Raw genomic sequence first — 14,309 nt, 5'->3', positions numbered from 1 at the left:
CAGGCAAGGGAGCTGGGACCTGGCAGAGCTGCCCTGGGATACGGGATATGTGCAGCCATCAGCCATGGGGCTGACGTGAGAAGCACAACACTGTACTACCCTCCACGGGGTGGGTGGAAAAAATGAGTGTTGGGAAGAGTAAGTACAGCAATGACTCACACAGGTTATAGGGCTGGACTGAACACAGTGAAGCAAGGAGGTTTTGTTCTGAAAAGGAGCTATTTGAATTCAAAAGCAGCATTGGAAAAGGCCCTTTGGAACGGGATCCAAAAAGCCAAGCCAGCTAGGAAGGTTTTTACATTTTCATGCTTCCCTGTCCAAAGGCACACGGTTCAAACTGAGCAATGCATTTCAAAAAGCCAATACCATTTCCCTCATTAACTTGAAAACCCTGAAGAGATCAGACCTTCTATTTTTAGCATTAAACTAGAAAAATCTACAGCACTGTCTGCATGTCCAGTTTAATGTTTGCTAATTCATCTCTGTATGAATCTCCATTCATTTGCACCCAAATTCCGATTGTATCAAAGGAGGTTTCCTTACTTTACTGGCTCCCATGACTCCCGCTCAAAGCCCCTGTGAATTGACTGTGCAATTGAGGACTCCATCAGATCGACATATCTAACAACAAGTGGAGCAAACAGGTCTTGGAGGTGTTTGTGGAATTTTCCATTGCACAAATTATCTAGAATAGATAAATAAAAGTATAGTAAGACACTACTGTTACTAAAACCTCTGTAACAAACCACAGTGTGGCACTTCATTACACAATGAATTTGTCAGTAAACAGGAAGAAACTTGAAGAACGTAACAGGAGCTGGCATCAGGCACCAGTGGTCATGACAAAGACAGCAGGAATGGCTTCTTACTCCAAACAAATGAACAGACAACAAACCTTCTTTTCCATTAATGTCAAACTTACAAATACATTATTACTTCCTGTGAATAAAATGGATGTAAGAAATATGGCATGGCAAACATTCTGGCTTTAGCAGGTAGAAGAACCATTCTTCTTTGGTTACTCACTACCATGATGCTGGAAATTGCTCTCTGAGGATGAGTCCCTGGCTTTTTCATGTGGTCTTAGAAAGCTGACTGGGGCACTGGTCTGGGACCTATCTGATGGCAATGCCAGTTCTGCCACCAGCTCCCTGGGGAACGGTTGGACCAGCTGGAGAGCGCCAAATCCTCACAGGTTTTAAAGGCATGGGCACATGTGCTTTGGAGAAGAGCCTCTTCTTCTTTGGAGAAGAGCCTTATTTCACAAAGCACTATTCTCCTGAACTACTCCTGCTTCCATTTAGCAGAATACTTCCCTCCCTTCAATAAAATCTTTTAAAGCAGGGACTGTTTTACTCTGTATTAAATAAATGCAGTACACACATATAAAACGATACATACATTTAATGACAGTGAGATAGAGTACCTAATTCTCTGCTTATCAGGAAGCCATTACCAAGAGACTTGAGAAGATGAAGCAAAATAAAAGTTCAACTTCTCACCTTTGACTGAGGCTTTTAAGGGGTGTCTGTGTGCTTTTTTCTAGTGGGAATGGAACAAAATCAAGCTGGTGCTAAAAGAGTATGTACAGTAAACCTCTACCCATCTCAGTTCTCTGTGCAGTATGGAGAGGCTGAAAGTATTATCAGTAACCTGAGCTGCCCACTGAAAGAGAAATGACCAAAATACAATACAATACATACAGTCACTACGGAGGGAATCGTTTAGGAGCTGAAAGAGCGGAAAGCTGTCCCAGGTGTCTGGGGGTTGCACCTCTAACGCAGCATCCATATCCACTGCAAACAGTGACAGGAAGGTCTCCGCGTGCTCAACCATTAGGTCTGACCACCAAGCAAAGGCCTTCAGAATTGGTAGAAAAAGATAATAAAGAAGAATATTAGTTTTAATAAAGCACAGGGAAAGATGTTAGGCCACATATCCCATAAAAAAAATATAGTGCATCCCATGGAAACTACCTTTATTGTAAAGAGAACAGTGCTTTAAAGTGCTAGCCTGCACAGACAGTGCTAATCACAGCAATTAGGCAGTTCTATTTTAATACAAAGATTTCTTGCAGAGGATCTATTCAGAGCTCCACCGTAAAGGCATGCCGCTGTAATGTGGCAGAGGAGGTTTTGTCTGTTCAATTTACAATAAATGACTTTTGTTCATCTTTATGTTAATTATCAGGAAAAAATCAAGTCATTCTTATTGGAAAGTATAAAAATTTGGGAGTTTCTTCACTGTGCTTGTGGGTTTTCTGCTGTGTTTTTCGAATGTTATTTGGATTCACTACATCTATTTGTCTTGGAGAACCAGAAACCTAAGACATTAAAATCTGCCCTAAATCTCTCACACTCTTCTTTAGAGATACTTCGAACATCACCAGTAGAAGTTATTGCAGCACTGTTCATTTTACATGGTTAGCTCTACGCACCCATAGAAACATAATGCCACCTTCATAATGCTACTGATTAGGAAACCAATTACAAAGCTCTATTATCAACATGCCAAGATAAAACAAAAAATATCTACGGCAAGCCTATAATTTCAGAGAGGCAGGAAAAAAATAGATCTAAACTTGAAAACCAAAAAATATCAGTGAAGTAACTCATTCTCATGCACATGGGTCCTTCAAATTCACTGTACGGGCTCTCTGACGTGACATTCACATCATACATGGCTCAGATGTGAATGTTGCGAATGCATGCATGCGTGTTTAGTAATCACTTCTGGCTGGGAACATGCAATATGAGAAGTGCTGTCGGTAGGACCATGTGCTGTCATTTTGGAGCGATAGGAAATTACTCAGTGACTTAAAGGATCTAAGAACCAGCTTTCCAGCACTTTGCAAGAAAAAGAGACCTCTAGCATAGGCACAAGACTGGAGATAAAATGGAAAAGACTGGGAATAGATGAATCAGGTTGAAGAGGAATTGCCAGTCAGGGAGGGGTATTTTTTGCAGATTTTAGCAGACAGGAATAAGCAGAATGGACTTCCACTTTCTCAGGGCTCAGCTTTGATTCACTGATGAACTGCACTGATGTGCAGAGCATAACTCCAGGTGCTATGGAGTGGGAACAGTGCGCCAAAACCAGGTTACTGCCATGGAACCCTTTAATTCTTCCTATTTTGGCCTGACTTTTCAGCTGCCAGTGATATTGGCAGGAGGTCTTTGGGTCTATTTCCACTCCTTCATTCCTCCAAAATATAAAGCAGATGACATTTCCCTGCTATTATTCCATGAGCTGATATAAAACTGGTAAGAAGACATGGATAGGCTGGATCTGGCACTGGGCATTATGTGCCCAGAGTGCATCCAAGATGTAAAATAACGAAAATAACCGATTAACCCCCAAATTAATGTAAGTATTGGGCTTGCCCTTCCATGGAGGTGAAAATGCGGATGAGGTGGGCTGTGCCATGAAGGCACAGTTTCATCATGCCCTAGGGCAGGCTGGGCAAATGCCATGCCCAGAGCGGCAACACCAGCAGGTTACGATGTCCCTGTGGTCATGGCATGGGGACAAGGTGGCTACACTGGGCTCCTTCATCTGCAAACTGTCTCCAGCCCCACGCACACAGAGGAAGCTGATTCTGAGGAAGCCTGGTACTGCTGCAGCAACTCCTGCCCTGGGGTGCTTGCAAAGCTCAGAGGTGATGGTGGCCCTGGGTGTTTGTAGAGCCAGGGAGCCTGGAGGGCTGAGCACTTGTGGTGATGCTCTTCAGCTCTTCCTCACACGTTTGGTGCTGGTATCCAACCAGATGCACGGATGGATGCCTGAGACTGCGGCATCAGGAGGTGTTAAATGCTGAGAAACCATTCAGGAACCAAAACATTAAGACATAGGTCTACTCCTGATGCCTGCTCAAGCCTTCTCCCCAAAGTGCAGGTGGGAAATGAGTGGATGCAGAGCAATGGGGCTGTGGAGGGTCCTCTTAAATCCGCAGCACTCATCTGTGGTTTTCAAGGAGGGTGCTGGGGCTGTCCTTGCTCTGAGGTGGTTTCTCTGGCTGTGCCTCTGCCTGCCAAGAGCCCACCACGCTGCCACCCCACCAGAGACTGCCCACAGGTCTATGGGCAAAGAGTGGTCTCTATGAAGGACCAATGGCCATCAACATCTTTTGAGGAGGGAAAAGAACATCTTCTGCAACAAATCTCAACACAAAACTTCAGAGTCCTGCAATAAAAACCTGCTTCCATGAAAAAGGAAAAAGAAAGCTATTTTTAAAAGAAATTGTGAAGAAAAACATGTGATCATTTACTGAGAAAAAAATATGCCCAAACCAGTCACAGTTTCCCTTTCGCTGGAAAAGTCAAATTTTAGCTCCGTAAGTCCCTAACTTATGTCAGGATCCTCAGCCTCCTCCTCCCTATTCTCGGTGAGCAGAACCTTCCTGCTCAGGTAACACCATACTTGAAAAACCTCCTTCAAGATGGTAACATTTCATTTATTTACCATCTACTTACCTGCTTTGCTTAAAAACACAGTGTAAAGGGGGGTAAAAGTGTGCTTTCTAGCCAAGCACACCTATTGTATATTTTACACATGGATACACATGTATATATGTATGAGCTCAAGGAGTTAAAATACATATATACATATACACATACGTATACATAGAGAGAGAAAACACAAGTTTAAAAATAGGTGAATGGCATTGTCTCTGGCATTTGTCATCAGTCATCCAGAGGAAGAGAAAGGGAGTTAGGAGACATCTGATGGGAGAGATGACACAATGACAGAGACCTCCCGCTCTCACAGATTACAGACATAGGCACACGGTTTCTGCTGCATTTCTGCCTGCACTAGTTTGTTTCCTTCTAATGGATAAGACAAACTTAACTGACTAGACATGGCACTTTGTAATGGTTTTTGAGTGTTTTCTATGCTCTGAGTATTATTTCTGGGTTCTCATTCGTAAGTCTGCCTGGATGTCCATGTGGGTAAAAAAAAGGCACGTTTTAACTACAAAAACCATTGGATTTCAGTAAATTAAGGCATTTCTTCAGTAAGCAGTGCAATTTAATTTTCTGCTGACCACCCAGAGTAGACCATAGAGTTGCATCTTGCAGGTTGAACCTTCTCCAGGTGAATGGACAACATGTCAAAAAAAAAAAATCACCTGGAATAATTTGGGGAAAACCCAAGAGTGCGATACCTCAGCAGTTCTCATTGCACAGTGAGAGTACGTTGTGGCTACAATGCATAATAAAAATGAGTGATAAACCACCCAGCCTCTTCTCTCTCTTCCTTTGGGAGCAATTCAAAGTGTAGAGAGCTGGCCAATTGCCTATACCCTGCTGAAATGCCACAGCCACCCTCAGGACAGGGATTCAACAATGTACCGACAGCGTGCCGGGCTTCTGGAGAGAGATGAATTTCGCCCTTCCAGGTCACCACTCAGAACAAGGGAGCGGGATGCCTCCTATTCGTGTTGGCATTAACCTTCTGTCTCTAATCAAAACCGTGTGACACAAAAGATGCTGGAGAACAGTTTTGAGCCTTCCTCCTGGTGAGGATCTCGGTGACGTGGCCGGCTGAACGCGACCGGCCCTGTACCCGCTTCCTTCACAAGTCTGCTATTTCCAAAATAACCTGTGAGTTAAAAGCAGCTCCTTCCCGGCTGGTTGTACATCCAGCCTGTGCTGGTGAGGAGTGGAATAAATCACTTGTTATCCTTGGATAGTTTGTCATATTTCGGGTGCAAGCTCAGTGCTTTTGAGCATCCCCTCGCTTTATTTCACTCTTCACCTCGTATATTCTCTCTCTACATATAAATACTGTATATCCAGTACAAGGCACATACAGACAAAACCAGAGGAAGACCACTACCATTCTAGGCACTCGTGTAGTACTTAGTCCACCTCCACCACAGTGTACTAGAGGTCAGGTGAATGCAGAACAACAGAGGTAACAATAGGCTGAGGAGAGAGTCCAGGCAGGTAGGGTTGTGTGGGATGTAACTGCAGCGCTTGTAAAATATACCCATTGCTACATGCATGGACTGCTATGCCACATTTACCCTCCTGTGTCAGGCTACCAGCTCTGCAAGCAGCCGACTCGAAGTTGCTGTTACATTCCTCGGTCAAAGTTACGGAAGCGAGGGCAACCCGGGTAAAATCCCAGTAGGAAAACATGGCACTGAGAGGGCATGCACGAAATATGACAGGAGTGACTCGTTTCATTCGGTTTAGTCACATACCTCTTTCCCCTGCCAGGATCATCCAAGATTGAATGAACAGTAGAAAAACAGGGAGGAAATTTAAATATGCAATCAGGCATTAGTTGGGTGTTGTGGATTGTTGTGTATTATCAATAAGTTAAATTATACTGCAAATTTAATATACACTGGAATGATTTTTAGGTGATTGTGAAATTATTTATCAAATGCTCTTAATGCAAAATATAGTGAGTATATATATATATCTCAATGGGAAGGAAAAGAGAAAATAGTGAATGAGTGTTACATTACCTACAGTCATAAACAATAACTGTTCACTCTGAATGTTAAAACTATCAACTTTACAATATGCATCCAAGAGCACCAGATTTACAGAGAACTCAGGGCTCAATCCTGCAAATACTTACATGGGTACACAACGTCACTTGTTCGGGCAGAAATATCCCGATGTGATGAGAGTGGGACTACAGCCAGCAATGTCAGCTGCCTGTGGGGTCAAGTGTTTCCAGGATCAAGCCTCACGATTTTCTGGTCTATATTTGACTATGACATGGTTTCAGTGGTTTTAAAACACGAATCTTTCTGTTAAAGTGCTTTGAAGAGTAAAGAGTAGTTGCATAAGGCCTTAGATAACCCAAATAATGAGTAACAGAATAATTCATCCTAACCTCCATGACTAGTAACTGAGGTATTCCCAATAAGCCAAGGCAGAAGAGGCCAACAGGAAACCAGGTGAGTTAATCACTTACCGCAGGAGCCCAGGGGAACTCCTGGAAACAACCTGAATGCTCAGAAAGGGTCAAAAAAAACAACTGTTTTGGTTTGTGGTGGTTTTCCTTGCTCCAGCTCTGGACAGCAGGAGCCATAAGCTGCTGCAGGGACCCCACTAATGCTGTCTGGAAGCACAAACACAGGGCATTACTTGGAAATATGACCTTTTTGAAAAGTTGACAGGCTTGCTTCTTGTACGTAGTTGGTGGTGAGTGTATTTGGCCAGATTTGTCTTCTGCTGGCGCTGTATGAAAGGCTGCAGACTGACGCAGAGGAGAGCAGAACTGAATTAGTTCCTCCTTCAGCCCTCCCTCCCCTCTGCAAAAACCATCTTCCTGAACTGTCACTTTGCCTTCATCGCACTCGAGCACCATTACTTAAGAACTCTTTTGGCTTTTCAAGAGGATAACCCAGCACCAGTTGGGAAGACACCACACAGATATGCAAAGCTCCCTGTGAGCCACCGGAACCCGCTGCAGACCTGAGGGGGACACGACCTCGCAGGGCACCGCTGCTCACCTCTGCATGGTGTTCTTCGTTTTGCTGTAGGACTTCAATTACCAACTCTGCCAGACGTATTGTATCTTCTAACTTTTTAGCTGGTGTGACTAACCGGCCTACATTCTCTGTAGTACAAGAACTCAAGTTAAAAGGGAGGTAGAATGAAAAGCTAGACGTAAAGTTATTTTAGAGGTTTAAAAAAAAGAATAAATATAATCCCATAATATTCTACAGCTTTAAAGATCTTTTCATGCATATGTTAAATACTTATATAATTAGTACTGAGCAAACCAGAAAGCCACGTTCTTTATTATACTATGAAAATGCAGTGCTCCAGCTCCAAATATCACAATACTGTCAGAGTTTGCTTTATGGTGAGATGGTGGCACTTTATTAGCTCAAATAAGAACATCGCATTCCCTAAAGACAGCATCTGGCCACTAATACATGAACAATATGTATCCTTCAATGCAGATGATGATATTACAGAAATAACGTCTATATGATTTTAAAATTCTTTTCAGAAGATCAATTCAAACAAATCCGTACTTTTAATAAATTGCCAGACTCAAGAAATTTAAATGTCACCTGCTACTGAAAGCAAAGATTGCAGGTCTGCCTTGCTCCAGGATTTAACTCCACAAGGGTCAAGGAGTTACGCATGCTGGAGGGAGTGGAAAGGGCTAAATCCCATTAGGAGTTCATAGGTAAGATTTATACGGGAAAAGAGATGCAACTTTACAGCAAAAACGCCGCAAACAAACCAAAGAGTTTAAATCCTGGAGCTTGGTCTTGAGTTACGTTGAACTATTTTGCAGCGTTTTCTGCAGACTTTAAAAAATAATTACTATCTTCCAGGTAATTTGTGTTATTAACAGCACATTAAACATTCGAGGTGCTAAAAATCTGACTTGAAATAATATAGAGAAAAAGAAAATGATCACATTTTCAATGAACGACAGCTTCTGCAGAGCTGGCAGAGTGCAAGCGAGGCGGTTTCTGTGAGCTCACGATGGCTCACTTCCCTGAAGTGTCCAAAATCTCCCTGTGATGATCACTCTGAGAAGCGGAGCAGAGGACCTGCTCCCTGGGATGCACCTACACTGTAACATGTCACAAAGTTAACTACAGATCTGTCCCTCTGATTAATAACCGGGTGCCAATCCATCTCTAGTGCACCTAGGGCAAAGAACAGTGTTGCACTTTGGTAGCTACACCAGCCAATTCATACCTCTGCACCTGTGTATATTTTGGCATCTCCACAGCATTGAAGGAAAATTCATAAATGGTTGAAGTACCAAAAACCAAAGAGCACAAAACAATCTGAAATTGACAGACCGCATGTCTACAACACAGCAAAATGCTAGCAGTGCACGCACTGAAGCGCTGTTACTAGCAATCACCCTGGGATTTCCAAAGGAGCCCAGCTAAGCTGGCAGCGTGGGTCGTGCTGACACACAGGGTGCTGGCTGGGCATCTCAACTCCAGCCTTCTGCACACACTAGTGTTTTGCTAGTGTTTAGTTCTTCCTTGCTGATGGGACAGAAACTTGTGGTTGCACATGGGTGGCACCGCTCTGCTCTGCTGGGTCCCCTAGGGAAAAATCCCTGCCTTGCTGAAGGCTCGGTGAGCTTTGAGGACTTCATTCTTCCCCTCAAAATCTTGCCTGCTGTTAGTTTTCCCTGACTACCTGTCCAGGTAACAGATTTCCCATGAAAATGAAAGCCGTATTTTTCAGGATGGTCACATTTGGGTGGTTGGGAAAGGGGTACATGGGCTGGTTTTCCAAGGAGCTCAGCAACCTGGTCAGCTCTGCCATTGCAGGTGCTCAGCTTGGCTGTGAGGTGTGGCACGGTAAAGCACCATGCAAATGAACTCTTATGTTTTTGCTGATTTATGCCATAGACATGGGCCTTGAGGGTTTCTTCTCCATTTTTCCTTTTGTTTCTTGTATCACTGGAAACAAAAAAAATCCAGGTTCCCCTTAACATAATTTGTTGGGCAAATATTGAAATTGGAGAACTGCTGGTTAACTCCTCCTTCTTTCTCCTACCCAATCCAGCATCTCACTGGCCACAAGAAGCAGAAACCTCTTCCTTTTGCAGGAGTCCAAAGACACGTTCCTTAGTAAGCTCTAGTTGTTTCTGCACCTCTGAAGCCAAGGGGAAGCTTTTCCATTGATCAGAGCAGCATCAGGCCCATTCTCATTTGCAACACTGATCTGCTCTCAAATACAACTAAAAGACAAAAGTGTTAATAAGAACAACTGCTCAGAGATGCTGTCTTTAAAGAAAATATTGATGCTTATACAACTTTGGCAGCCAGCAGATGTCAATCTTAATTTTTTTTCTTCTTATTTTAAATATTTCCCTGGTTAAGTTACTATACATCAGAATATTCTGCTAAGATAGCTGGAGCACTGACAGTTACATGAAACGTATACGATATACTTATCAAACATTTCATCCAACATCATGTAAAGCTCATACATATTTATAGTTTTCATGCAAAATGTTATGCAACAACAATGTTATTTTGTGCTGACGTTGATATTTGAAAATGTTGCATATGTCAGACATTGCTAGACAAAAAAATGTGGACATTTTGAAATAAATGCTACCTCTATAAATCTCTGAAACCTACCACATCGCGCTAGGTATTTGGTATAAAGCTGCACATGAGAAACTAGCTTTCTACTGCTACACAAGCGATGCTGACTAGGAAACCACTGAATAAAAGGAAGGAAGACTATTACAGTACTTGGCGGCTGTTTGGCCATGCCTTGAGCATATGATTTATCATGTTAGTCTGCGTTGAGGAGATGATGGTGGCCCAGCCGGTGGCTTAGGCTTGGACGGACGGGCTGCTTGGCATACGGAGAGAGACGCCGAAAGTAAAGAGACAAATGACTTCATAAACAGTGACAAAAAGATGGAAACTTCGAAAGGAACATAAGCAGAAATGATCAAGTACAAGTGCATAAGCTGCTGGGTTTTTGCTTATCGGTACTTGAAATATTACACGGTAATGACACCATTTGACAACACATATTCTAGAAGTCAGCAGATTCGAACATCCTACAATACTGTGCAATCAGAAAGCTAAAAATTCAATGCAAGTATGAAACTGCACTTCACGCAGCCACAGAAGGAAACTGAAATAGGTTATCCCCTTAAAAACTCTGAAATCCAGAGAAGGGTACTAAAAAAGATGACTTGAAGTCAGCGCCCAATGCTTAGGTACATTTAGCAATAGAATAATGAGCCACAGGAATTAATTGCTTTGCAAATATCAATTACACATTTTAGAATTAAACGTCACTGTTGGTTAAAGGCAGCTATAAAATATTCTTGTGCAATTTAAACATGTAAAAAAATCTGTCACTTAAAATGTGGGTTCCTGATCGTTTCCAGCTCATTTAATTATTTTCAACTTGGAATTCTAGTGGCTTTTATATTCTGGTTGAATCATATATAAAAACTTGCCAGCTCTATCAAATATGTTACTTGCTATTCCAAATGTTAGAATACTGCAATCAGGACTTGACCCATCTGTCATATAGTTTACAATATCAGCATAGGAAAAATTCAAAGAAAATAGCCTTTCCTTTTACATACACTCAGAGAATAAATTATAGGCTGTGAATATATTAACACAATAGTTTCTATTCCATTTAATAACAGTTTTTAGCAGCATTGTGACTATTTTTAATCATGCCATTTGCAAGGAATCTGGCATATTTATCTGGACATTCTATTGCCAAAAGTCCTTGCCATTTTGCTTGCATTTTCCAGTGGGTAAAAAAGAAATCGGTTGGCTTCTGCAAAGTAGATTTCTGATTGCTTTTAATTCTCACAGAATTATAACACTTATCAAAGTATAATAAAGAATATTCGAGTAAACCGTTAAAGAGTATGAGTTAGGTTGATTCCTCTCTCCATACACAGAGATAGATATACACACATACATAAACAGACATACAACGCACACGTGCACGCACACACACACACTTCTTTTTTGTCTTTTAAGCTGTGTAATGATTTAATTCAGACTCTAGATTCAAGCTACTGGTTTCTGGCTTTTTTTGTTGTTGTTGCTGATTTCTGGTAAGAGGAAAAGCAAATCTATTTGTTCATCCCTGGAGTCATCCTGATTCTTGTTCAGTGTTTACCAAGGGTGGCTTTGTCCCCAGAAACAAACCTCTCAGCCTCAAGTGACAAAAATAATTGCTTTTTGGGCATTGGCCTAATGACTTTCACTCTAATTTAAAACATAAGCAAGAGTTTAATTTGACTACTCACTTATGGCTCCGGAGCTCAACATGTGAATGAAGGGAGAATATTTTCCTGCCCATCACTATGGAGAGCAGTTTGTGCCAAGGTCCCTGGATGGGAAGGGACCGTGGGGAAAAGGGATCACACATCTCCTCCCACCCACATCTGACTGCATGGTGGGAACGCCTGGCCATCCAGGGGAGTCCACTCGGCTCCAAAGTTGGAAGTGTCAAAGAGAGCATCAGAGCCAGGGTAAAATCACACCCCAGAACTACATCCCACTGCACCTCCCAGTGCTGTGACCCTTAAATGTGAAGTCCAGCTTCCGCATCCCCAACCCATCAAAAAACAGATCTGAGACATCCAGACCCCATAGTGTAGAATGGGCTGGACTTGTGCAAGTGTTTTTTGTCCTAGGGAAAAGCCATTAACAGAGAAGGAAGAGGAGGAAAATGGAAGAGATGCAGCAGCACCGGGACTTCACGAATCGCTAGTGCAGCATGTACAGAACAGCTTGGAGGAGGCTCCCGCTGTGCAGTTGTCAGCGCAGTGCCCCAGGGTGGCTTTTCACTTCTCTGGAAGGCCTGTGAGAGATCCCCCCAGCGCCTTATCCCTGCTCCTGGCATCTCCCCACTGCCACCGGCGCTTGAAAACAAGCTTCCACAAGGGACTGCAGCAGGTTAAGCAACAAACTCTTGATGTAAATCTGATCTGGCCCAATCTGCACAAACATTCAGCTCTTTTGTTCATTTATATGTTTCAGACCCAAATCCAGGGTTCTTGCACGATGGCTGCAAAACCACCTGGAGCTGAAGGAGAGGGGAAGAAAAGGTCTCTCCCTTCCTGGGGACACTGAAGGCCTTGTGAGCCCCAACCCACATTTTCTTTGTTGCCTCTTTATTGCAAGAAATAAGGTCTAAGGAAAGTGATTAATTTCCTCTGTAAATTCCAATAGAAATGGGGCTGTGACTGCAACAACCCATAGACACTGGAGTTGATGTGTGTCTCTGGGTCCAGGTCTCGGGGATGATATGCGAGGTCCCTCTCACGGGGTGTCTGGGCTGATGCTCAAAGGAGATGTATAAGGCTGGGTGGGTTTCATGGTACTTGCCAGCAATCAGCTGCAGCATGTGGCAGGTTTTGTTTCGCTTTGGCTTTTCTTTCTTCCCTGTCCGTTTCCTCTAAAATGCCTCATCACAGCCAGTTTAACATCAGAAATGCTCTTGCATTTGTTGCTTACAGGTGTCAAATAAATCAGATTTAAACACCTCCATTGAGAGCAGAGGCAGGAGCAGCTTCCTGCTTACTAACAACCTGACAAAGTGCCTTCCTGGACAAACTTCTGTCAAAGGTTTTCAAGATTCTGCATGATACTTGCACATAAAATACATGCAGAAACTTGAATTACTTGGCAAATTCTGGGGTTGTGCTTACAATAAGCTTTAGCCTGCAATGAGTATAACAGATATATTAAAATCTGTGCTACTTTGGGTATTCATATTGCTTACAGTTCATTGTGTGTGACTATTTATGGATTGGAAGATCTTCAAACTACATATTTCTCACTCAGCACCATGATTTCTGCTAGATGGGCTACCAATGCATCAGCATCAGTGAGAATTATACCTGCAATAGGAAAAGAGTATTACTGACTTTTCATACTTTTTAAAGCGTAACCACTGACTTAATGATTTCTTTATAATAATTAAAAATATATGACCCCTGCCAAAGGCTTTGCTACATAAATGTTACGTGTTATGTAAGCCAATCATGAAAACAATAAAAAAAGGTGCTGTTCTCAAGATAACTATACAGAGTAATGGACTTAGCCTGAGGATGAGGCAAAGCATTTTATTATATTTGTGAAATGGATTTGCATGTATCTGAAAGGGATTTCAGTGATATTATTTCTTTCTAATTGAGAAGCGTTGTCTTAAAGTAAGGAAAATTAATAGAATTCTTTTTATCCAACTCACAAAAAGACTAATTCAGCTCTCAAAACATAACATACCGAAAAGAGAACTGATCTCCTGACTTTCTGTTGATTATTCAGCCTAGTGAAGAATTTTTGCATATCTGAATTGTGCCTCATGCCTCAGGCAGCAAGTTGCTCTGCAGTTGGTAAGAGACTTAGAGAAAGATATCGGCACAATGCAGATCTTTGTGATTTCTGAAGCTCTTGTAATAACTTTGATACTGTTTTAAACATTGCCTTGGAAAGGGCAAGAGGAAATCTCGAAAGCTGCATAATGACTCTTCGTTAAACACAACTGAATGCCACTTCAAGGAATAAGACAAATAAAGCAGCAGATCAGCAGCACACAAATACAGGCTGTTGTCATGCCTGATTTAAAGTGTAAGATTTGCTAATGACTCCAGTCTCCACTCCTGCATACAAAGACTGATGTTTTCATCCATTTTGCGTCCATATTTATTTGAGGAATGTAATTTTACTTTCTGTTTAAGCATTGTGGGTTATCACAAGTGCTGGGAGCAATTGCCCAGTGGTGGCTGGGCTGACAAATCACACGGGACCTCTCCTTGTCTTGGACCAGGTTAATCAACAGGCAGCTCAG

The 14,309-nt window shown here is 42.4% G+C and overlaps 1 protein-coding gene across 1 annotated transcript in view; it reads right to left on the bottom strand.

Moving 5' to 3' along the window:
- CADPS (calcium dependent secretion activator) overlaps positions 1–14,309 on the bottom strand; it is a 212,168-nt gene that overhangs the window by 49,188 nt on the left and 148,671 nt on the right. The window contains 3 exon segments of the mRNA XM_030502201.1: positions 544–685; positions 1,704–1,860; positions 7,478–7,584. Of these exon segments, the coding sequence (XP_030358061.1) occupies positions 544–685; positions 1,704–1,860; positions 7,478–7,584 (406 nt within the window).

The sequence above is a fragment of the Strigops habroptila genome, chromosome 11 (genome assembly GCF_004027225.2).
Source record: "Strigops habroptila isolate Jane chromosome 11, bStrHab1.2.pri, whole genome shotgun sequence".
Classification (NCBI taxonomy): Eukaryota; Metazoa; Chordata; class Aves; order Psittaciformes; family Psittacidae; genus Strigops; species Strigops habroptila.
This window is presented reverse-complemented; position numbering and strand designations above follow the sequence as displayed.